Here is a 23,967-nt window from a genome sequence, read left to right on the forward strand (position 1 = left end):
TGAATCTTTATCAGAACCCCAAATAAATAAATAAAGAAACTCAGTATTTCAGCTTCTATTTCTATTTATATGTTAGTAATCATTCTATATACAATATAAATTTTGAGATATTTCCTAACTGTTCTACACTGACTTCGCAAAATTACAAAATAATAATAGCATGAACACAATGGGCAGTGAAAAAATTATCACTGCTTTTTCTTCTTCCCTGCAAGAATAGGTTGAATTTGCAAATGCCTGTTGAAGGCTTCATTGAAAAGAAAACGAGTCTGGAAGGCTGATATGATTGGAAGCCATGAAAATATAGCTATAGGTGCAAAAAGAATAACACCCATTCCATAATCATATGCCTTAGCAAGGACTTGGGTAAACTCCCATACTCCTCTATTCTCTATCTTGGGTCTCACAGCTTGAGCAATCTTTTTTTTTTTTTAAGAAAAAAAAAAACAAATATCAGAGCAAAAAATCAACCATAGAACATAAATGAATAAATCATAAATAAAGCTCCTTCAGTCATGCTTACCAATATCAAGCCCCATCCAGTGGGCAAAAACGCCAGACAACACACAATTACGTCCTTCAAGGATAGTTCACAGATAAGTGAAAGAGTAATTATAATGGACACAACAGCAATGAAGAGAAATGCCTTAAAAAGTCTGAAAACAAGGTGGTAATTAGCACTGAATTGCTGCCTTCCCATGTTGACAGCCTGCATATTTCAAGAAGTTAATGTTAACACTAGAACGAATACTCCATTTGAGCACTGTTATTTTAGTTGTCTGGATTGTGTGGATTGGTGAAACTAAAACACATGGTTTTATTAGTTGAACAATAAGATTGACATAAACTAATATAACTTTCTACACAAACGTAACTACAATGTATATAACTAACAACTGTAGTGAGAGAGCAAATGGGGGCATTACGTACCTTGAACAATAGAAAAACTGCAAGAATCACAACCCATGAAAGGAGATAAACTAAAAAATTTTTGCTATGTTGTGAGATGTCGAGGTGATACACCAAACCATATTGGTACATGAAAAATCGAACAGAAAGGAGTATCTCAAAAAATCTAGCACCCAGTCCTGAACGGCGGAGATGTTCTTGTTCATCATTCCACCAAGATTGCCAACTTTTGTCCTGTTGAATTCCTATACCACCTTGCTCCCTGATCCATTTATTCCAGTCTTTCCAGTCATCCACTATTTTGTCCCAACTGAATCCAGAAGGATTAAATAGAAATGGCGCAAATAACCAAGTTATTGACATGAACCAAATTGAATAAGTAATCAATACATATGCCATACTGCTCTGGTAGGACCGCCTGAACAAATCATAAACAATTAAAAGGAGCACTAGTTCGAATCCTTTGACAAAGTGGCTTCGGGAGTACAATCGGTAATTCTCAGTAAAGCTAGCATGAAACACCACAACCTTACGCCCAGTAGGTCTGTACTTCGCGCCCCCATACAAAATTGTTCTACCATAATGATGAATCTTTGTTCCAAGTGAGAAAGTGAAGAAAACAGCAGCTAACTGCAATTGCATGAGGATAAAATCTTTGAAGGCTGTGAGAAATCCTTTCTCAAGTCCAATCTCCATCACCATAGGTAAGCCAGTAAGAAGCCCAAGCTGGATAAATGATTGAGAGGCAAGAGCTGTTTCCAGTGACTGTATATTATGCATTCTAGCCTCAAGGACTAGCGTTTTCTGAAGCCCACTTAAGACAAGGTATAGCTGCCCGTAGAGGAACACATAAATTCCAATTACTGATATCTGTAGATTCTTGCAGAAGAATTTTAAGTTAATCATTAAATGGGAATGGTATGAATAAAAAGACATTCCAATGCATAAATACGATAATTCTATATTTTTAACCAAACACAGTACAATATGTATAAAATTGGTCTGGCTCATCGATTGCAACTGTTCGATACAATTGGAAAGAAACCATTTTATATTAAAAAAGAGATCAATTGAAGTGCAAACAAATTACCAAGTTACTGAAGTAAAATCCAATGGTTGTGAAGTAACAAGATAGCATCCGGAAAAAGTCAAACCATTGTCCAAGTCGGTATATGTCACGACTTAGAGTTTGTTCGCTGTTTCCATTAGCTACTTTGGCTTCAAACTTTGAGATCTGATTTAGGCCTACATCACGCCCCTTACCAACTTGGAGGTACTCGTGGTAAGTGATACAGCCCCGTCGTAAGGTAGAATTAAACCCTGCATCACATCCGATATATGTTGCCATGAGAAGACTTATCTCGTCAAAATTCACCTTGTACAGTTACTGATTCTTACCAGCAAATACGTCCTCACTCAAGTTTATTGTTTTTGATGCTTTGCTTATGCCACCTCTTGTGATGTGAAATAACCTGTCAAATACATCAGGGTGTCCATAGTGGAAACGTACCCTGTGTAAAAATGAAAATCCAAGAAAATAAATTGAAAATGCACTTAGCACATGGGTAAAAATCAGTTACGTATACTACAGTTTAAGGCATAAACTGAAACTAATGAAGAAAAAAAAATGATTCTGCAAAAACAAAACAAAACAAAAAAATATTATTGGATCATGTACTTTTCCACACTTTTGACCCTGATTTATTGTGACTTGGTTTTCTCAAGAATACAGTAGCAATTTTCAAGCAAGCTCTCAAAGTAGATAGAGGTATACATGCCAACAGACAAATACACGACATCATAATTGCATTAGATATTAAGAACAAGTTTGTGTAAACTGCAGATCTATTACCTGAGAGGGTTGGCAATAAGCCTTTGAACAATGGTGACAAAGCTCGTCTCTTGATATGACATGAACCAAGCTAGAGAAGAAACACTGCAATACAGGAGACAATGAAAGATTCTCAACATAAAGATTTAAATCAATGATGTAAGATTCAAATCCAAAAATATATTTCTCATGTATGAAATACTTATTGATATAACGGAAAACGACAATAAATAAGCGGTGGTGACACTCTCATCACAGTTCTATAAATGAGGCCATTTCCTTCTTCACAATTTCCTAATAACAATATCATTGATCAAACTTGAGAAAGAAACATTGAACTTGGAAGCTTTGATATATGCAGAACTAGTGGTACATAACAGTACTACAACGGAATTCTGGTTCCCATTCTCCAAACCAAATGTGACCTAATTGGAATTAACTCATTGATATGATGTCATTTTTCATTAAAGCATAATTATCAAATATTTAAGAATTTAAGTATTTTTTGGGCATGCTTTTTAACTCTGATGATTGAATCACAAAATTGCAGATATATATCCTGATCCTTGAATCCAATTATTCAGATAAGGATTGTAGTGTTCCCTAGTTCTTGTAAATGGCTCAATTCTGTTGTTCGGACACATTGCTTGGCTATTAATAGTTTTGAGTGCAACACCAGATGCAGCAAATATATTTATGGGATTAGAGGATTTGACCTTCCAGTGAATATGTGTTCCCTTAAGCCAAGTATAGTTGGGGGCCGCCGCCCTTGCTGCTGAAAAAATTCTTGTAGAAGGTTTCTCATTTTAAAAGCTTCTTCCAAATAATTGTCCTGTAATTGCAGAAAACGTAAGGACAAAATGGTTTCAAAGATATTACTTTTTGGGTGTTGTTATAAGAAACGTATACCTGGTTCATATCAATAGTCTGAAGAGCTTCACCACGCGTGAAAATTATGGCATGATTTTGATTTTCGGGTTTCCCTTCCCCAATATTTGGTGGACCAGGGAGCTTTATCCGATAAATTTCCTGTAAAAGACAACATATTCCACCAAAAGTTGCTAATGTGCATGAAATTGATATTTATAATGCCATTTTCTCGGTATTAACATTATCTCCTTACCAAGAATTTCTGCTAGACCCTTTTTTTTTCTACCAATTCATGAACACCACTTTGAAGAGAGAACCTTTCAAGTTGCAATCTTATTTATAGCTCACATCATCACGAATTTTCAATTTGATAAAGAACTGAAATCCCATGCTCTTAATAGCACACAAAGCCTTCCCCGCCTCCCCATCACCAAAAAAAAAAAAAAAGAGTTTTGGACTACATGAACAACCATAACTATTTCAGGTAAAAATTGCACTCGAATTTACATTTCTATTCTCTACATTTGCTATATCCAAATTTTATTCTCCTTAAAAATTGCCTTAATCTGCTCTTTAGTATCAAGCAGAGAATATCTGTATGAGCTCTTAATTACTAGTCCCTTGTCATTTGCTCTTTAAATTTAAGTAGTTTCATAATTGTTCAATTCCATTTTTAACTCATACAAATGCTTATTCCACTATTTTTTTTTTTATCTGGCTCAGAAGCATATACTATTTATTTTTGAAACGAAAGGAGAATTACTTGAGGAATGATTCATATGCACCGCTTCTTTACATATTTTAGAAGCAAATTTCCTTAAATTAAATATCCCATAATTTAATCCCCTTAGAATGCTATAGTATAACCTGAATAATCAACTACCTGATCGAGACCATCGACAGCTTTCACCAATATAGAAGAATAAACCTTTCGTGGTTTATCGTTCACAATCTCTTCTTTCTCCTCAATGTAAGCAACACGGACAGATGCGTACCTTCAAGAAATAATCGTGTGGTCATATTTAGATGATTTGATAATTTGTTTACTACAACAATTGTTTCCTTTCCTCTTAAGGATTACCTTTTCATTAATTCAAGAATGTCATTTGCATGAGGATCTCCAGAGGACTTTTGTGATCCGTATATTTGACAAGAAATGATATAGGTGAATTTTAAGTCTGCTAGTGCATCTAATTGAGCAAATAATGCAGGATTATTTCTTTCAGCTCCATCAAAACCTCGAACAATTTCTGGACAAAAGAAAGCAGCCAAATTGTTATTTGTGAATCACCATTATTAAAACTGTTCTAAATCAAAATCTAAGTCATGTAGATAAGCAGTAGAATAGAATGAATTAAAGTATATCTTGACCTTCATCCTTAGCCATATCCAGAAATGCCTGAACTCTTAAGGCTTCTCGATAGTACATCATTCCTCTAACTGTCACAACAAATGGAAACAAAGTTGGAGACCATATTCATGATGATACTGGCATCTGCATGATCTAGTTCAAATGCCAGTGATATGAGCATTACTAATACTTTTCTTTCACCTGTTCTACTTAATGTTTGACTCCTGAAAGAAGCCCAATTTCTCAGCTCTTCCTTTTTGCTTTCATCTTTTAATACATCTGAATATTCACACTCCATGCGCTCCAGAAAGTTTTTCCACTCATCTACAATGAACAAAAGGATAGTCCCATCATACAAGTTGCATTCAAGAGGAAAGACCATAAGTATCAATAAAGAAATCCTTCTTTCTAACCTGGATATATTTTCTGCATATAAAATAAGATGGAAACCTCTTCTTTGCTTGAATTGAGCTCCTTCATTGAATAATTAATATCTTCCATGTAGTGTGGAGTCATGACACTGAAACAGAACATGTATGAGATCAACTATGATATATTGACTTTAAAGAAGTCCTTGTTTACACAACATGCTTCTTTAAGTGCTAGTATTTATCTAGTGCAAGATTCAACTAAGTTATTGGACATTTCCCTTGGGTCCATGTGAAAGCACCATAATGATGCTTCTATAATTAGCATGATGCAAAAAATAGCCTAATTACACCAAAAATCCATACCTTTGCAAATTTGTGTTCTAATTTTCTGAAATTGATTGCAATTTCATCCAACTAACCAATCTGATCAAGATTGAAATTAGAAAAATATATATTTTATTTATTAAAAGTTTTTTTTTTCCTTTTCTCTCTCCTCGCTCTCTTTACTCTCATGGTAGATGAGGGGAGACAGAAATTAAAATAAAAAATTTTAAATTTTAAATGAATAAATATATTTTTTTTTTATTTCAATTTTGACCAAATTGGCCAATTGGATAAAATTCTAACCAATATCAGAAATTGGGTCTAAATTGCCAAAATTAAAAAAATTGGATTAGAGTGCAAATTTGTGCAAAGATTTGGATTTTTGGTGTAATTAGGCCTTCAAAAATATAGTAGTTAACATTCTGCTACTTAACAAACATTCTCACTAACAATGCTGGTTTAACTATCATAAACCACAATGCAAGGTTAGAGAGTTAGTGTAAAGCATAATGCTCACCTCTCTTTAACAGCTAATGCTATTGGATGGAGAATTGCATATACACGAGGCCAAGTATCAAAACTTAAATCTAACCAATATGGAATTACAAGATTATTCCACAAGCCCATAACTTGTAGGCCCAAAAATGGAGAAATAATAGAAAACAATGACAATAAATGGGATTAAAACAAGGAATAACAGTAACAAGTGTAATGCAATGAGGCTTCAATACCATGATTAGGCTTCCAACCTATGAGCTCAAATGGCATAAGACCAGGTTTCTACCACAAACTTTGTTAGTTTTTGCAATGTGGTTCTCAAATTCTGATTTGGTACAATCAAACACTTGAAAAATCAAAATAGTTAAAGTCAATACAGTTCAGCTTACTGAAACTATTACCTTTTTAGTTTTTGCTATGTGGTTCTCAAATTCTGAATTGGTGCAATCAAACACTTGAAAAATCAAAATATTTAAAATCAACACAGTTCGGTTACTGAAACTATTACTAGTGATGACTCAATTTTTAGTCCATACTATCCAAGTGGAATGTTGATGTGTATTAAAATGCTGACTAAGCATTGGTGTGGCACAAGGAGCTTGCTACTTTGAATCCTTGTAACTGGTGTCAACAAAAGTTATGGACTAATCAGCATGCCATGTCTCTTCCTTGATCATTTTCTCCCTATATGTGGCTATTACTGATTAGTCCATAATTTTAGTCAACTCCAACTGGGATCTTTTTTTTTGAAAGTTTAAGATGGTAGGCCCATATGACCAATCATTGCTTAGTTAGCATTTCAAATACATATATGATAATATGCTCATGTCAATTGGACAGTAGGATTCAAATAACTCCAGTAACCTAAAAGGTATAGATTATCATCATTCTGATTGTTTGAGTGTTTGCACCAAGTTAGTCTTTGATGGCCACATTGCAAAAACTTGTAAAATTCAGGAGAATCTGGAGTAATGCTGAGTTTAAACTATAAAAGATATGCAACACCATGCTTAACACACTTCAAAGTTCAAATATTAAAATCATCCATTCCAATAGTTCGAAGTCTTAGATGCTGACATCCATAAAGTTATATTATTAAGACAAAATGGATATGGATTCCTGTTCTTAACATTAACCACCTGCAGATCCAAGAAAAACCAAAGAACTTAACTGAAACAAATTGGTCATGCTATCCAACAAAATAGAGAGAAAACGACCAAACATAGTAAACTAAACTTCATACCATGTTGGTCATCCAACCTAAAATTAACTATCAGAAAGAATATCTCACTTAGCAGGTAGAAAAGGGACAAATCAAAGAAATAAAGAAATGTCAAACATGAATAAGAACATATTATGAAATTGTGTCATGTTTGTCGGCATGATATGCCAAATACGTGAATACTAAGTAATATATTCATGGGGCTGAAAGAGCTTAATTACATTCCAAGTGCATATTTTCTTGCAATTTCTATTCAAAGAGTAAATATGCCACCTAAAGCTGCAAATCATTAATGCTTTGGTTCATTGAGTGAAATTTGCATGCAATCCTTATCTGAAGAGATATTTAGAGTAGTGCTCCTTAGTGATTTGATAATTCTTTAATATGCATACTTTACCGACCCCTATGCTGGATCTACTTGTCCTATCATTACACAGAAAATCCCACGCCCAGAAAAGGATATAGGTTGGTAATTAGTGTTAAACTATTGCCACATCATATCAACATTAAAACTCAACTCAAGTTTTAATGTTGATATGATGTGGCAATAGTTTAACACTAATTACCAACCTATATCCTTTTCTGGGTGACTCAACTCAAGTTTTTATCAACATTCCTAAAGATAAAAAATTTGGTAGTAGCAAAAAAGGGTTGATTGTATTCTGAAAATAGCTTGGATTTAAAGTAATAAAGAAAAAAACTTGGTATCCAAACATCTAATTGAGGAAATGACTTTGGATATGGACATAGGATGGACTGGAAGAAGATTCATGCAGCCTGCCACAACTAATTTTCATCATTTTGTTAAATGGACTTGAGTCACCTACTATTGCAGCAACCATTCTCAATCCTCAATTTAAAAGAAAGAAAAAGCCCTCATAACTGCTAATATCTTATGTTTATACACATCAAGTGACATGCAGCATGATTACAAAAACAAAAATGCAATTGATTAAAATTAAAATGCATAAAGAAGAGTTCAACCTGAAAGACAGCATATTGCGTATTTTGGGAGCAATGGGCATATCAGTAAAAAGTGAAGTAGCAAAGAATGAAATACGCCTCCGAGCTTCTAAATTAGCAGGTATGTCCAGGGCTTTATCTTTCACTGTAAGCAACAAATGAAGACGCTTAACCTGCTATCCAGAGTTTGAAACAGTTTACTTATTCTATGTTTCACATTCAAACAGATGTAGAAACACATGTGCATGCTCACACCAATAGTTAATGTAAATTTATCAATATGCAATGTTGCTATCCTCTTGAGAATCTGTGCAACACAATAAGATCAAACCTTTTGAGGAGATGTAGTAGTATATCTATGAGTTTATGATGCTCTAGTTTGGGAGAATTAATTCATGTAGAAATCAAGTGGATAATTTTAACCAGTGTCTGGTCAGATGTTTTGACAAGCTGAACGATGAATCACCTGCCTCAACTCTTGTGGGCAAGACAGTAAATGAAATCTCCAGGACTGCACGTTACTCATTATTATATTTTTATATCCTTTAATTAATGACGTTAATGAGCCTATTGTTTCAATCAATATCTGTTGTTGGTTTGTAATGAGGACACTTATCTCCTATTGGTTTGGAACCAGGACACTAATCAAAACCTAAAGTCTTATATGAACCAAAAGTAATGGGGGTGCCTCCTCTATCACCCTTCTATCTTAATCATCTAATGTAGGACAGTGATCCTACATCTTCATCTTTACTGTCATTTTTTTTTCTTTTTTTTTTTTCTTTCTTTTTCTTTACTGTTCTTAATCATCTAATGCAGGACAGTGATCCTACATCTTCATCTTTACTGTCATTTTTTTTTCTTTTTTTTTTTCTTTCTTTTTCTTTACTGTTCTGTTCATGTGCCTAGCTTTCAAAGCTAGCGTCTACCAACCTAGTGATCCACTTTCTATGTATGACCTGCATCTTGCAATGCACTATAACTTAAAATAATTTCCTACCAAATCTATTCTTGGAAGATAGGATTTTGAGAGCCTAAATTTGACTATGCATCAGTTTCAATGAAACTCCATCAGTAAATAAACATGAAGAAGCTAATAACAAGCATAATAAAAAAAACCAGCCAATCTTTTCAATGTTTATATTCAGTTCATGCATTAAACAAGAATCAAAGTTGAGTTCTAACTCATTCATTTATCTAAATGAAGACGCAAGACCTTTTACATAACATGTTTGATAACTGGAATAATATATTCACATCTGTCGTCAAACTACCTATGAGGTTTTTTTTTTTTATCTGAGGAAATATAAAAGGCTGCAACAAACACTGATATATGCCTCCATAGATAAGGAAAGGAAGAAAAAGGTATATGTAGAGTTTGGGAAAAATAACCTGCTCATTGAGAAGACGAGTATCTGAAGTATCTGGCAATGGAAAATTGATAGAACTATCATCAGCCGATTCAAATAATTGTGGTTCAATTGTTCGGGAAAAATAAGCAAAACTGTCTTCCACCTGTTGAGGAGAGACCAAATCCAATATTCTGTGCATAGTGAAAACAAAACTAAGACATGTAAACCATTGAATTGATATTAAAATTTGATAGTTAAGAATGGAAATAGACTGTAAGAACACCAAACCTTGAACTATTTGTCATTATATCGTTTGTTACAAGCTCAAACATATCTTGGAGAACTCTTACCACATTACCATGCTGGTTTTCATTTCCCTCGACCTCAACCAAAAAACAGTCATACAACAATCACTAGGGTCTCAAGAACTTGTAAAATGATTGCAAATTCAATATTACCACTTTAGCTTTTCAGGGTTATAGACATAGTTACCAGAAGTTCAACTAATTCAGTACATTTTGCTAGTAGAACTGGAAGCTCACTCATCTTAAAATCCTCAAGAAGACTTGATCTTCCGATGCTTCCTTCGATTTCATTTAGTAAACAGGACACAACCCTAAAAAGCAAGGATCAAATAATATTATGTGCTAAAATAAAGAAGAAAGTGGAACAAAATCCATACCTCTGAATTGCAATTGCCTAACAACATTAATAGTTTTTACCACAAAATTTGATAACTAATCTGAATCTACATCCAACATTCTCGAATTGAATTAGGTTTAATCAAAAGATGTTTGCTGTACCTTTTCTCCAGATTGCCTACTATGAGAATTTCAAGTACATACTTGAGTGACTCATAGCACTCCTTCACAGCACTGTACATGTACTTGTCTTTTTTTATCTTTCTCAGAAGAATATCATCCTTTCCTACAAAATCTCTTGTAATGCTTATTGCTGTTGAAAACTGGAAAGAATACGGAGGTTTGTTTATAGATGAACAACAACTAACAACAATAATAATATCTGTGAAATTTAAATTCAAAGGTTGAACCTTATTTGCCAAGAGAAAAATAGGCCAGCGAACCATGTTAGAAAATAGCTCTGAAGACATAGGTATTTTCATTAAATCCAATTCCCTGTCAAGAAATAAATAAATAAATAAATAAATAAATAAATAAATAAATATATATATATATATATATATATATATATATATATATATATATATATATATGTGTGTGTGTGTAAGATATTTCTTAGAGATGGCCAAGGAACAATGCTCAAGCGATCTATAAATCATACCTGTTGCTTATCAAGTCCTCTAGCCGGAAAGTATTGATTATTTGGTTCCATACGAGAACAAACTTGGAAAAAGCATTAGATCTAGTTTCAGACACCTGAAAAATAGACTCAATTCAATCTCATATTGACAAAACTGGAGATGCTTAATTAAGAATGATAGTGCAAAATCAAGACGTCATAGGATCATACCTTGTGAAATCTATTGCGAAAGAAATTTCTTCCTTCTGTTTTCTGATCATTTTTTGCTGAGGGCGGGATTAGGCAAACATTGAATGCAGAAGGTAAAGTGTGAAATCTACTTCTTAGCATTCCCAATGTCCGAATCTACAAATTGCACAAGGAGTAAGTCCATTGTCACATTGTCTTGACAGAAAATTTACAGCTTACCTCTCCAAGATGATGTATTATGCCATAAAGTCCACCAAAGATTGCACAGAACACAGAATACCATATCTGTGTGTCCATGAAATACACCTGAGACAAATGCAAAATGGAACAAATAACGTCAGCCATCATAAATTTAGGTTGATAAAAGGAAAATGATCCAAAAGCTTCCTAAATATTAAATAAAATTAGTAATCAGATTTATCTTTATTACCATTTCACTCAACCTTTTGCTGTTTAAAAAGTAATTTTCAGTGTTCCTAATTTTCACTATAGAATAAAAGCAGCAGCATAAGCAACAATAAGATTTTTATATTTTTGCTAATAGCCACATAACAAGAGCAACTAATGTTTATTTTCCATTTCATGTGTTCTGTCCACATTTCATCACAGGGCAGCGACAATAGTGGTAGTTCTAGTGTCAGTAATGGCAATTGCTTGAGATTATCCCACCATAAAAGCATTAATAGACTGGTTGCATAAACTGTCCTACTTCATTTCATGGTGGCAACAATGGCAATGGTGTGATCAACAATGGTAGTAATGAGGTTTAACAGCGGCCATGGTTCTGGTGGTGCAATAGTGATAACAATAGTATTCGTTGATGGTAACATGGTGGGATAATTACAGGTGGAAGTGGTGGTGATTGAATTGTAGAGATGGTGGTGCTGTAGTGGGTACTAGTTTATCTCCTGAATGGCCACAATCACAAGCAATTAGTTTTTGCTTAGGCATTTGCCCTTTGCTTTCAGAAAAGTAAAAATTAAAAGCAAAGAAGTAACAATTAGCTTGCAAACCAAACAATTCCTAAATTAAGAATAGCATTGATCCATCTCAAAATACAAAATGCAGGACAATCATTTCTCTTGTTCTAGAAATCCTAACAGGTACTTACAACAATAATTGGAGCCCATATAGCAACAATTGCCCCTGCATTACTCTTTACTGAAATAGAATAACAAATTGTTAGATACACTTATGCCAAAGGAACTAATTGGGTGACTTTCAAAAGCTAAATATAGAAAGAAATGAAGAGCACCTTTTGGGAAAAGCTCATGCCAGTCATAATTTTGCACACCAATTTTCAGGATTAGTCTTGTTGGTCCAATGAGTGGTTTGATCTGTATTTTTTTAACTCACAGCAAGAATTTCATTGTCAAATTCTAATCATAGAAAGACATTGCTGCAGCAACAAATTACCAAGTATTTTGCATTTTAAAGGGCAGCAGGCTATGTTTTACGCATTTTTAAGATAATAATTTAGTACGTTGAGTGTAAACTGTAAAGAGAAATGGTTTTTTTAATCCTTCTTGTTTATAGTTTCTAGTTTCTTCCATTCAAATCTACAAAAACACAGATTCCAAAATCAAAAAAAATATTTGACCAAGAACATTAAAAAAAAAAGTCCAAATACAGTAAACAAGTAAGATGCTGCTACTGCACAAAGGCTTCACTCAATACAAATTGTACCCATGTGCAAGGCACTGCCTGTAGAGACCCAATGCTACTAAACAGTGCTTCACTAATGTAATATACTAATATTTCCTTCAGCTTAGAACTTGATTATATAGCCATGAAAAGACAAAGTGGAAGAAGGAAGAAGGGACAGAAATAAATGTAGAAATTTCCCAAGCAATTAATAAAGAACGTGTCCTTTATAGAAAGAACTAAAATAACATTTTATATGGCTAATTACGTATGCAATATAAAACATAATTAGTCCTTATGTATAGATATATATTTGATGAAATTTTATTTCGTTAAGCCAAAATAAATTTTTGTAATTAGTTAGATTTCTTAATGAAGATAATGAATATGTAGAACCATGCATTTTGCTTTCCAATATGTTTGAGAGGTACCAACTCAAGTTTTCTTCTCATGACAGGTATCAACTCAAGTTTTCTTCTCATGACAATGAAAAAGATGCAGAGCTTAGTTCAACTTATCTTGTTTATTTCTTTCTTTCTAATGCGGAGCTCAAAATATTATGCAATCGTAATGATTCAATATTCTTTATGCCTTAAAATTTTGGTTTTCAGTGAAAAGGCAGATCCATACCTTTTATATTAGAACTTAATAAGGAAGCAACCACAAAACCACTCACCTCAAAACTGTAACTGAATAAAAATTTGCTCAATAGTACCAATACCCAAAATAATGTATATCTACATGAAAAGAAGTTTCACATTAGGGAAGTTTTTATAAAACAAACAACGTAATTAAAAAAAAAAATGCTACAGAGAAAGGAGTATGCTATACTTGAAAACTGAAATTTGGGTTTCTTGCATCCCACGTCCAACATATAATCTTGGCTGCAAGTGCATGATGAAAAGATTTCTTGTAAACAACAAATATTATCAAAACATAAGATGAACAGTAGATTGTATGTAACACATAACCGCAATGAGAAAAATCTCCAATATGAAAAGTGTGCTCTAGTGAATGGTGAGAATTGAGAAAACAAAGATTTGATACAAATAAAAAAGTGTGTTCTCAGTGCACAAACCATAAGGGTTCCCATTTTGTAAGGGTCAAGGTAGGGTCATCTGAAGATTTCATTACAAGAAAATAAATTTAATAGTATTTAAGCATGAAGATGCACTTTATAATGTTCAAATTTTTGCAAGAGTAATTGATGGATGAAAAAAAAGAAAAAGGAAAAGTTAAATAGCATAATTAATTCTTTATATTTTTCTAGAAATACTAATAGTGAATTCTTTGCCTAATTTATTCATATGACATTGATTCTCTGCAAAACCTCTACAAATTACAAAATCTTCTTTCAATCACTTGAAAGTTTAATTTGGGCTAATTATAAAAAAAAAAAAATCCTAAACTTTGCACATTTTTTCAATCATATCATATGCTTTTAATTTCATTAATTTGGTTCATAAGTCACTAATTTTGTTTTAATTACATGTGATAGGTATGAGGTGTGTATCCATGCCATGCGAAAGAATGAAAGGCAAATATGGACATAACTACTTAGAAGAAGTAGGCCCCTTCTAAGTCCAAAAAGCTACCAAACTATGGCATTCTGCGAAATTCTTCCCCCTCATGAAGGCTCTTGAAAAACTGTTTGATATCCAATTTTGCAAAAAGCCACTACTTGGTAGCTCTTAGGCCCACATCATCCATGTAAGCAATTTTTATCCATGTTAGAAGTCCATCTTGATGCTATTTCAACATGGGCACACACACCCTAAACCTTTTGCATATGATTGAAACAAAATAAATAAGTTATGAACAAAATTAATAAAATTAAAAGTACACCATGCAATTGAAAAAACATACAAAGTTCAGGATATTTAGATCATTGGGCCTTTAATTTTCCCAAAAATTTCAAACTTCAATATATGAAACATGGATTCATATTGTATGATATAAACTAACAAGATTGAAAATCTAAAACATATAATGTTGACAGTGTTCTCTTTTCCTTTTTGTTACAATATTGATGGTGTTCATATGTAAGAGGGTATAATAGTTTTATTTTGACTATGTCTAGAGATTTGCCCTCCACTATTCATATTGACTGTAATGGAAATTATGACTTGAACATCTTGAAATGCATAATTCACAATGAAAATTAAAAAGACAGATTAAGGACAATATTATTGATGCCATTAGTTTATCTATTTTAGTTATTACAAAAATTAAATATTAATTTCTAGAATTTATACCTAGTGTAGACAAGTAATTTAACATCATTTTAAAGTAAGAGCATATATTAAACAAAGATTGGTGCAAAGGAATGACAAAGGGGATCATATCTTGTAACCTCTTAGGACTCTTACCTGTGTCCACCAAGACAAAGTTTTACATATGCGATTATTTGATATCTCGATATATTTGCTGACTACAGGAACGAAAAATAAGACCATCTCAATTGCATTAGTCATCAAGTAAATTGCAACTGCAACCATGTAGGAAGAGAAACACAGTTGACCAAGCCAACTTCCATAGTGTGTGGAATAACAGGCGTATTTCTTTCTAGATTTAGCATAATATACAGGAAGAACAATAGCCCATATGATTGCAACAAGTAGCTTCAATAACAACTTTCTTTTCCTGGAGATATCCATTGTGAATCTGGCTTTCCATGTGAAGACAATATCAAGAATTGCTGTAACCAAAATATTTTTTGTACTTATTACTCTCCATATGTAGTGTGTATAATGCTTAATAGAGAGAAATGAAACAATAAAATAACAAATGACTAATATATGTACATTTGACAACACACTACAAATCTATTAAAATTACTATTATAGTGTAGCACAAAATATAGGCCTATTTTATTTCAAGCTTCAGCCTTTAAAACATGTATTGTGGTCGACCAAAAAATATGAGTTTTAACAAATCTCATACACTTTGAGAGAGAAAAAGTTATGAACTACTAAGATCACTCATCTTAATAGAACTATTTTGTTATCAAAATAAAATTACAAGTCAAACTTCATATTTGTTTCATTATATTTGCAAAATATTGCCATTTATATTTGTAATAAACTCGCTAGCAATGTCAATTAATATCATACCTTGTATAAGTTTAAGAATTGCACATGTAATGAAGACACTCATGACGTCTTCAAATATTATTGCATCAAGCATTTCAAGTGGAGACCCCAAATCATGGCAAGCCATAATTATCATTGCCTAAAAACACATTAGTAATAACTCAACCATCAAAATGGGGGAGAAAAAAGTATTCAACAAACCAATTGTACAACAATTACTTATGACAAACCTGAAGGGATAGGATAAAAAAGCTCCACATTCTATCAAAGCTCCTAAAAATTTGCCAAAATGAGCGAATCTCTACAAAATTTGTCTTCCCTAGCCATCTTGGTTCACGATGGTCATTTCTAGGAACCTATCAAAAAAGAAAAGCTATTTAGGGACAAGGATCATAGGAGTTAATCAACATGGACATGCTAAGCTATGGAGGTGGTTTCTATTTGTCTTTACTTAAAAGAATGAAACAACAATTTTTGGCCTTTTTTCTCTTTTCATCTTTTGCCATTAAAACAAGGAGGTTTCAAAAAGAGGGGGACAAAAAAAAAGAGGCCCTCATCTAGTAGGGAAACAAGTTCATGTGATGCTAATATAACTTTAAGAGTTTCAATAAGCTCATAAAACAAAGAATAGAAAAAGTCAAGTGAACATGTTTTGCTTTGGCTTTTTATCATCACATGCATAAGCCAAAACAATAGGGGAAATTACGAGAAGATCCACGCTCACCTACTTCCTCTAAAAGGATGAATCTAATTAGAGCATATGCATCCAAAACCGTTAGCTCTGAAGTTTTAAATGAAAGAAAAAATGGTTAGCACCTATTTTGGAAGACTGAAAAAAGACCCAGGTCTGAAAATAATAATAATAAAGATGTTTGGAACTTTGGATGAGCACCCAAAGCATTAATACATTATGCATGATTCACTTTGCAGAATCATTTTATTAAGAAGTTATTATGTTCTATGTTACTTGAAAAAAGTAAATTTGTGTCCTATGAAGAATAGAATGTTTGGAGACGTTAGTCACTTTATGCAGTAAAAGTGACTGGTTAACATAGCCATCTCCACATATGAGGTTAATAATCATTGGCCAATGTGCTTACTGATGCATTACGTTGTAATGCTCCCCAGTTTCTTCAACAAGCTAGCTATGGTCCAAAATGAAGCAGAAAAGGACAATGAAGTAATTAAGATTTTAATTTATGTCTATTGATCTTATAAATCAACAGCAAAATGAAAAGAGAAGGAAAAGGAAAAAAGACAGTGCTTTTGTGAAGAATGTGAATCTACCCTAAGCTCTTCGTCTCTGTTTAGTCCCAATTGTTCATCTTCTTTGGCTTCTCTCTTCTTCTTTTCATCTACAGTTTTCTTAACTTTGTGTTTATTTGAAGCCTGTACACAGAAAAATTCATGATCCAGATGCATGGGCCAACCTATTTGGAAACAGTCAGGTGACCTGCAGGAGTATACTCAAAGTCTTAACTTCTTGAAGTTGACAGAATATGAACCAAAGTTCAATCTTACCAGAAATACTCATTTAGATCATCATAGTTTCTCCATGTAGAATGATCAGCTGTCCCGCTCTTGTTTTTCTCAGCTTCCTTCAGTTTTACATTAGAAAATTAGATACCAAATAGAAGGAACTATAAAGATAATCTAAAATTAAAGAAGTACCTCATAAATAACCCTGTATATGGGGGTAACTACGTTATTGAGAAAAGACTCAAATCCTCCTCCATATGCTGGCATGACCTTCTCCCCAGTTATCAAACTAACATCACCAGTTAACATACCATGCAATTCATATGCCATCTGAAAGAAAACATTATATATACATATATATAAACATGTTAAATTATATATATCATCATTTAACATGAAATATGCTTTTCATTTACAATTGTAACACTATAAGAAGGTATTCAAATGCAAGAAGCAAGAAATATAGATACCCATGCATTATTTTAAGAAACTTTTCTTCCTATTATTGCAGTAATATGGATAGCTGGGTACCCATGATCAAAGCTAGTTACTTGCATAAAAAGCAACTGAAAGGACAGAACTAATCCAATTTGTCAAAAGATTTGCCTGGTCACTTCCTTTTATAGTTTTTATGTGCAACAACAGCAACAAAAACATCTAACCCTTAATCCCAAACTAGTTGGGGTCGACTTTATGGATCCTTTTTCTCCATTCAATTATATTAGACACCAAGTCCACATCAATATCCAAAACTTGTAAATCCTTTGATACTACTTCCCTCCACAATATCTTAGGCCTTCCCCTTCCCCTTCTTACACCTTCGGTCCTTTCCCTACTAACCTATCACACTTTTGTACTGGGGCATTTGTATATTTTTTATGTGCAGCTGAAAAAAATATTTATTATTTTTTCTAAGTTCAAGGATGATACCCCAGCCATGTAACCAAGCTGTACTGCATTATATCTGACAGGAAAGAAACAGGTTGTATTCCACTATGCAATACCACACCAACTTAGAGTCAATCATAAGGAAAAAAAAAGTATACAGCGACAGATTTTTCAACACACATGGTGAAAAATATAACATAGACACTCTGGCATAAACCGCAAGTTTGCAGCCTCCCCCCATATAAGAAGATAAAGCCCTATATATAGGATTTTATATTGTTGAGCTTCCTGTTTCACCCAAGGCAACCTGCAAAAGGAAGTAATAAATAAATCGCAAGAAGAAGAAGCAGAAGAAGATAAATATTAAATGTTGACTGCAATCTTCTGAGCAAAACTAATAAGTAAAACACAATGCAATGCATAAATAAGAAGAAATTAACAGCAAAATAAGATGAAAAGAAAGTAAAAGCATAATGTTTCTTCACATTGCATGGGTAAGACATTTTTAATTTGTTTGGTGGATGGCATGGAGCAAATTGGATCACTTCTCTTACCGGATGTTATTTGTTCTCCCCAAAAACTTGCACCAATTAGTATAATTTTTGAAAAACTTTTTCATCAATTCATCCACAGCAACATCTCCTAACTGATATTGAGAGAATAGCAGAATTTCAAATTCAAAGATAAGATGAAATTTAATCTAAAGGCCAAAAGAATCAAATAGCTGAAAGACCTTTGAGATAGATGTCTGTTTATGAGATTGCCTTATATGGGTGTTAGCAAGGAGTAAAATTAGATGCTCCCTCTGGTTGGCTACATTTCCTTCCTGATGCAGGACATGACACGTGAATGAGCATTAGATCTTTTATGTCATACATGTCTGGTTTCCAACTCCAGTTTCATAAAAGATGTCAGTGAAACCATATTACAGTTCACATAAAAAAGAAAAAAGATAAATAGGATCATATTAAGCTAAATTACCTGAAACCCGAAGCAACATTGAAGAAAGTCAAACAAATCAATGAAAGGCCCACATTTATGAAAATCTTGAGCCGAAGGTAAACCACGGATGTTTCGTACAGCTGCAACTGCAGCTTTAATCTGTATCATTTCATCAGTTTGTCAACATGCCCATTCCATTTAATCAGACCTCAGGTACATATGCCGCAGAGGGATAAATTAACAACACTTGGTGCACAAATTCACTAACAGACAATAAAACAAAAAGTGCAAAACAGCCAGAAGATTACTAGTTCTCAAATAACAGTAATATTAAGAATCTTATGATTATGAGAAAATCATTGATTTTGCCAATCAATCACATTATTTTGCACGATTACTGTCCCTCTCAGCTCACATGCTAATCAATTACATGATTTTGCATGGTTACATGCTAATAAAGAAATTACTTAGAATATCCATGAAGCATCAGACCTCTGGGAGTTGCATAATTGCTTGCTGAATACCTCCATGATCTAGAGGAAGAATGTTATATGGTACATAGAGCTCAGCAGCAAGAGCCTATCAATGAAGAAACAGAGATATAATTAATGAAATAAATAGAGTAAATGCATAACCTACTATTGTTCAGTAATGTCTTATCATCAAAGGGCTGGTTAAAAGATTGGCAAAACAAAAAAGTAAAATAGTACCTGATGACCAGCTGCATCTGCAAATGTCTTCAATACTTCATACAACACAGATGCGATTCTTTTTGCGTTTGTCACTGTCTTTCTATGACTAATTCAGATTAAATTCCAATACTTGAATTAGCCAAATGGCTGCAGATGTGTATCTAATAAAAGCATTACCGAATAGAAGTATTAACAAATGTCCATAAGAGAGGGCTAATTTACCTGTCATTAAAATCGAATCCTCCACCACTTTTAATAATATATTGCTTGTATGCCTGATAAACACGTCTAAGTTCGCGTATATCAGTCTTCTCCTTTCTTTTCCCATAAGTTGTTTTGTCATCCTAAAAAGTCAAACCCAAACCCAACAAAGACAAATAAAATAAACATACATCAGAAGTTAATTTCATGATTGTGAACTTAAGACATTTTATTTATCCCTAAGATAACAAGAGAATACAAAAGAGACATGTGAACATGAAAATAAAGCTTAAACAAACCATCAATTATCTAGGATAGTTAGTTTCACAATCCGAGTAGGAATTTCAACAGGAAAGAGAATTCAATTAACAGAGGTGCTACTGACATCTACTTATTAGGAATGGCCTCCTGACTCAAGAAGGAAAACAATGTAGCACACCTGACTACCGGATAATTATTTAATATACAAAAGCTTACTAAGTCTAAAATTAGAAATATCAAATAATCTGAGCAAGGGCTAATTGCACTGAAATTTTTTAAGCTGCCTTTGATAGATGAATGATAATTTAAGGTGAGGAACAGAATATCGAAATCAAAGGCAGTAAAATGCACAAGTTAAAGTGTAAACTTTAAAAATAATTAAAAAATTGTGACATGTCATGCAAGCATGCGCTCTATAAAAGACAGGGTCAAACAAAGGCTAAGCCAAATGACCAACAGATAATAAGAATAAGCTTGATGCATATGAAAATCAATATATGCATGCATAGACATGTATACCAAGGTGCCAAAAAAAAAAATATATATATATATATATATATATGTAAGTATAACTTTGTATTTACAAAAAGAAAATCAATTAACCATGTTATAATGACATTGAAAGGTAAATAGCAAAAATAATTAAGTCTTGGAAAGAGAAGAAACTTAACAAAGATGAAAAGAATGCATAGTGAATAACTAATTTTAACCTAATACAAACATTAGACCGTGGATGGTGGGAGACTAAAGAAGAGTAAATTGTATGAAGGCTTTTGATTTACAACAATAAGACTACTCATAATTTCAACCGTCTCCATATTGCAAAAGAGAACAGACACACCACATGCAGCATGATAGCATTCTTGAGCTTCATTGAGTTCTTACATGTTCAAGTCGCCGAAGAAGAGAAGTTTTAAATTGTCGAACCCCCCGTCCACTTGAATTGCGGTCCATGTTATGTGCTATTTCAAAAGCTTGAAATCGGCCTGCAGTAGAAACAAACATTATTAATGCACATACCGTATGTATAATTTTACATCAGAATTTGCTTAAAGGAAATTATCCCACCAACATTACAATTATATTAGAATTCATTTCTTATTCTCCATGCAGGAAAAAGAAAGAAGATTCAAGATTCTGACTTGAGTAATAGTTTTTCTTATTCATTTTATCACCATTTGTTATTTACCTACCTTCCTATTGACTACAGAATGTACTATCGTCTTTGACATTAGTAGGTAAGAGAGGCATAATACAAATTTTCTTGAAACCAATTAAGTTAAAGGATCAGAAATTGAAGCAGTTGATCATTTTTGAATCCCTTTGCATTATGTTGATAACCAAATTATATAAACTAAAAATTGTTCAAATTAAAATACTATTCTTATCCTTTCTTTAATAGCATCCAACAGTAGCATTTCCCAACCTCACAACTACAGTCTCCACAACAATAACAGAAGAAAAGGAACGAGAAAAAAGAAGAAACCGAAACTGAATTGAAAATCATAATTAAATAAGGAATTGAGTAACAGTATCAATTAATTCAACTTCAGCATCCAATCAAACCCAAATTCCAAAATAGTCAAACAAGCAACTGATAGTAAAGAATCTCACTCGGATTTAAAAAATAAAAGAAACGTATAAATACTGTGAAACGACTTACACATATAAGCCACGCGAGGCTCCTGGGTTTGGATGGAATTGGCAACACGAAGAAACCTCTGGATTTCCCGAGCCAAAGTGGGAGGCAACCTCTCACTATCAAAAGGTTCAGGAGGGTCATCATGATCAACATCATAACCAGATGTGAGAGACGAAGAGGTTGCAATGGCATGGGTTGTTGGCTCAGTGGTGGAATTGTAGTCAATGATAGGGTCTGCAGGAACAATCTCTGACGACATGGGTGTGGAGCAGTGGGTGATCTTGATGGAAAATATGAGATAATGGGTGATACTGCAGAATATATATGTGGGATCTTCTGCTTCTGCTTCTGCATTTTCATTGCTTAGTGAGAAAGAGTGTGCTTTTTTGGTTTGATTTAGAGCTTTTCGCTATTGCTTTTGCTTTTGCTTTTTGGAAATGGGTTTCTGGGTTTCTCTTTGTTTATTGCTTCCTCAGGTCTCTGTGAGAGCACGGCGACAAGAAGGGAAGTGGGAAGCCAACCTTTATTGAACTCTTGGCCGGTTTTTTTTCTTTTACATTTTTTTTTGTTGCGGGGGGGTGGGGGTGGGGGTGGGGGTGGGTGGTTAATAACTGAAAGCTCTCTCTAAAATTGACCCTCTATATTTTTGAAAATTTCATTTTTAGCCCTTGTACTTTAATTATTAAAAAAAATTGAGAAAAATAAAATGTTTTATAATTTAATAAATTTGTGATTAAGATATGGTAAAATTTATAAATTTATAATAAATAACTAAAGTGTTTATAAGGCTAAAATTACTAACTTCAAAACAGCAGAAAATCTTAGAGTTTTTTTTTTTTTTTTAAATTAACCCTTTTTGTAATAACGTCATAGCTTTCTAATTTAGGATTTAAAAAAAAACAAAAATAAAATTACGACAATCTATGTTTTGTAAAAGAGGTTTAAAAAAAACTTAATTTTTATATTAAAATATTAGTCCTTACATATTCTCCATCTTTAAAAGCTAAAAAGTAGGGATTAAAATGTTAATTCATCTAAAATATTAGGGATTATAGAGTAATTTTACGTAAAATAAAAATATAATGAAAAAAATTATATTTCTTCTAAATTTGAAAATATTATTTTTGAAAAACTTTTGGGATGATAATAGTTGAAACCTTATGGAAATCAAAATTAGTATATGGATTAAGGTAAATCTTAAAAACATTTTTTTATAATTAGGGTTATTGGTTCAACAGTTATCAATAATTAAATAATATTAATTCCATAAATAATCTTATTTTTATAAAATAATAGTAATAATTAACAAAATTACTTTTTATTTATATAAATATTTATAATAAATTTTAATAGAAATAAATAATAAATTAAAAAAATAATTAATATTCTTTGATTTTTTAAATATCATATATAATTTTAAATAAAAAAAAATCTAAATGCAATGAATAAAATTTATACTCAGAAAGTGCTAATTTTTTGCAAGTAAAAAAAATTCTAAATGAATGTAAGAAATTATAGAAGGATCAAGTGATATCAAATTTTGTAGTGTTTAAAACTAGGCGGGTGCATATTTCGGTTTAAATTAAAAAATCGAATCGAATCAAGTTAATTCGATTCAATTGATTTAATTTTAAAATTCAATCGGTTCAGTTCGATTTATAAATTTTGATAATTTCAATTAATCGGTTCGATTCAGTTATTTTCATAAAAAAAATAAAAAAAACCGAACCCAACCTAAATTATATATATATATATATATATATTAAGGAAACCCTAAGATTTTTGAGTTTTGATTTCTAAGTTTTTTTTTTATGTTTTTGTTATTGAGATTTAATTTTGAAAATATGAAATTTTACAAAATTCGGTTTTATTAATTTAAAATCGAAACGAACCGATATTTATCGATTTAATTTGATTCGATTTTTTCTCAATAATCGATTTGATTTGATTTAATTTTTAAAATTT

General features: G+C 32.5%; 1 protein-coding gene across 2 annotated transcripts; it reads right to left on the minus strand.

Moving 5' to 3' along the window:
• Positions 1 to 23: 23 nt before the first annotated feature.
• Positions 24 to 22,544, minus strand: LOC110656749 (putative callose synthase 8). 2 transcript variants are annotated; one of them, XM_058136654.1, is made up of 41 exons: positions 22,024 to 22,544; positions 21,246 to 21,346; positions 20,121 to 20,242; positions 19,917 to 20,004; positions 19,699 to 19,785; positions 19,246 to 19,365; positions 18,998 to 19,090; positions 18,819 to 18,910; positions 18,445 to 18,571; positions 17,569 to 17,706; positions 17,419 to 17,495; positions 17,185 to 17,350; positions 16,128 to 16,253; positions 15,919 to 16,036; positions 15,175 to 15,503; positions 13,637 to 13,689; positions 13,482 to 13,542; positions 12,417 to 12,498; positions 12,273 to 12,322; positions 11,381 to 11,467; positions 11,183 to 11,317; positions 10,994 to 11,088; positions 10,743 to 10,827; positions 10,495 to 10,655; positions 10,184 to 10,307; positions 9,980 to 10,074; positions 9,732 to 9,882; positions 8,361 to 8,515; positions 5,375 to 5,481; positions 5,163 to 5,285; positions 4,982 to 5,050; positions 4,692 to 4,860; positions 4,494 to 4,605; positions 3,650 to 3,769; positions 3,457 to 3,572; positions 2,762 to 2,845; positions 2,308 to 2,420; positions 2,000 to 2,229; positions 931 to 1,779; positions 524 to 709; positions 24 to 419 (listed from the first exon to the last, which is right to left on the minus strand). In XM_058136654.1, the coding sequence occupies exons 1-41, from the start codon at positions 22,259 to 22,261 to the stop codon at positions 189 to 191; spliced, it is 5,865 nt and encodes a 1,954-aa protein (XP_057992637.1). In that variant the 5' UTR covers positions 22,262 to 22,544; the 3' UTR covers positions 24 to 188. The 2 variants fall into 2 exon arrangements, with proteins under 2 accessions (XP_057992637.1, XP_057992638.1); XM_058136655.1 differs by having other exon boundaries at positions 8,361 to 8,512; positions 22,024 to 22,543.
• Positions 22,545 to 23,967: the final 1,423 nt, after the last annotated feature.

The sequence above is a fragment of the Hevea brasiliensis genome, chromosome 15 (assembly GCF_030052815.1).
Source record: "Hevea brasiliensis isolate MT/VB/25A 57/8 chromosome 15, ASM3005281v1, whole genome shotgun sequence".
In the NCBI taxonomy this organism is placed as follows: Eukaryota; Viridiplantae; Streptophyta; class Magnoliopsida; order Malpighiales; family Euphorbiaceae; genus Hevea; species Hevea brasiliensis.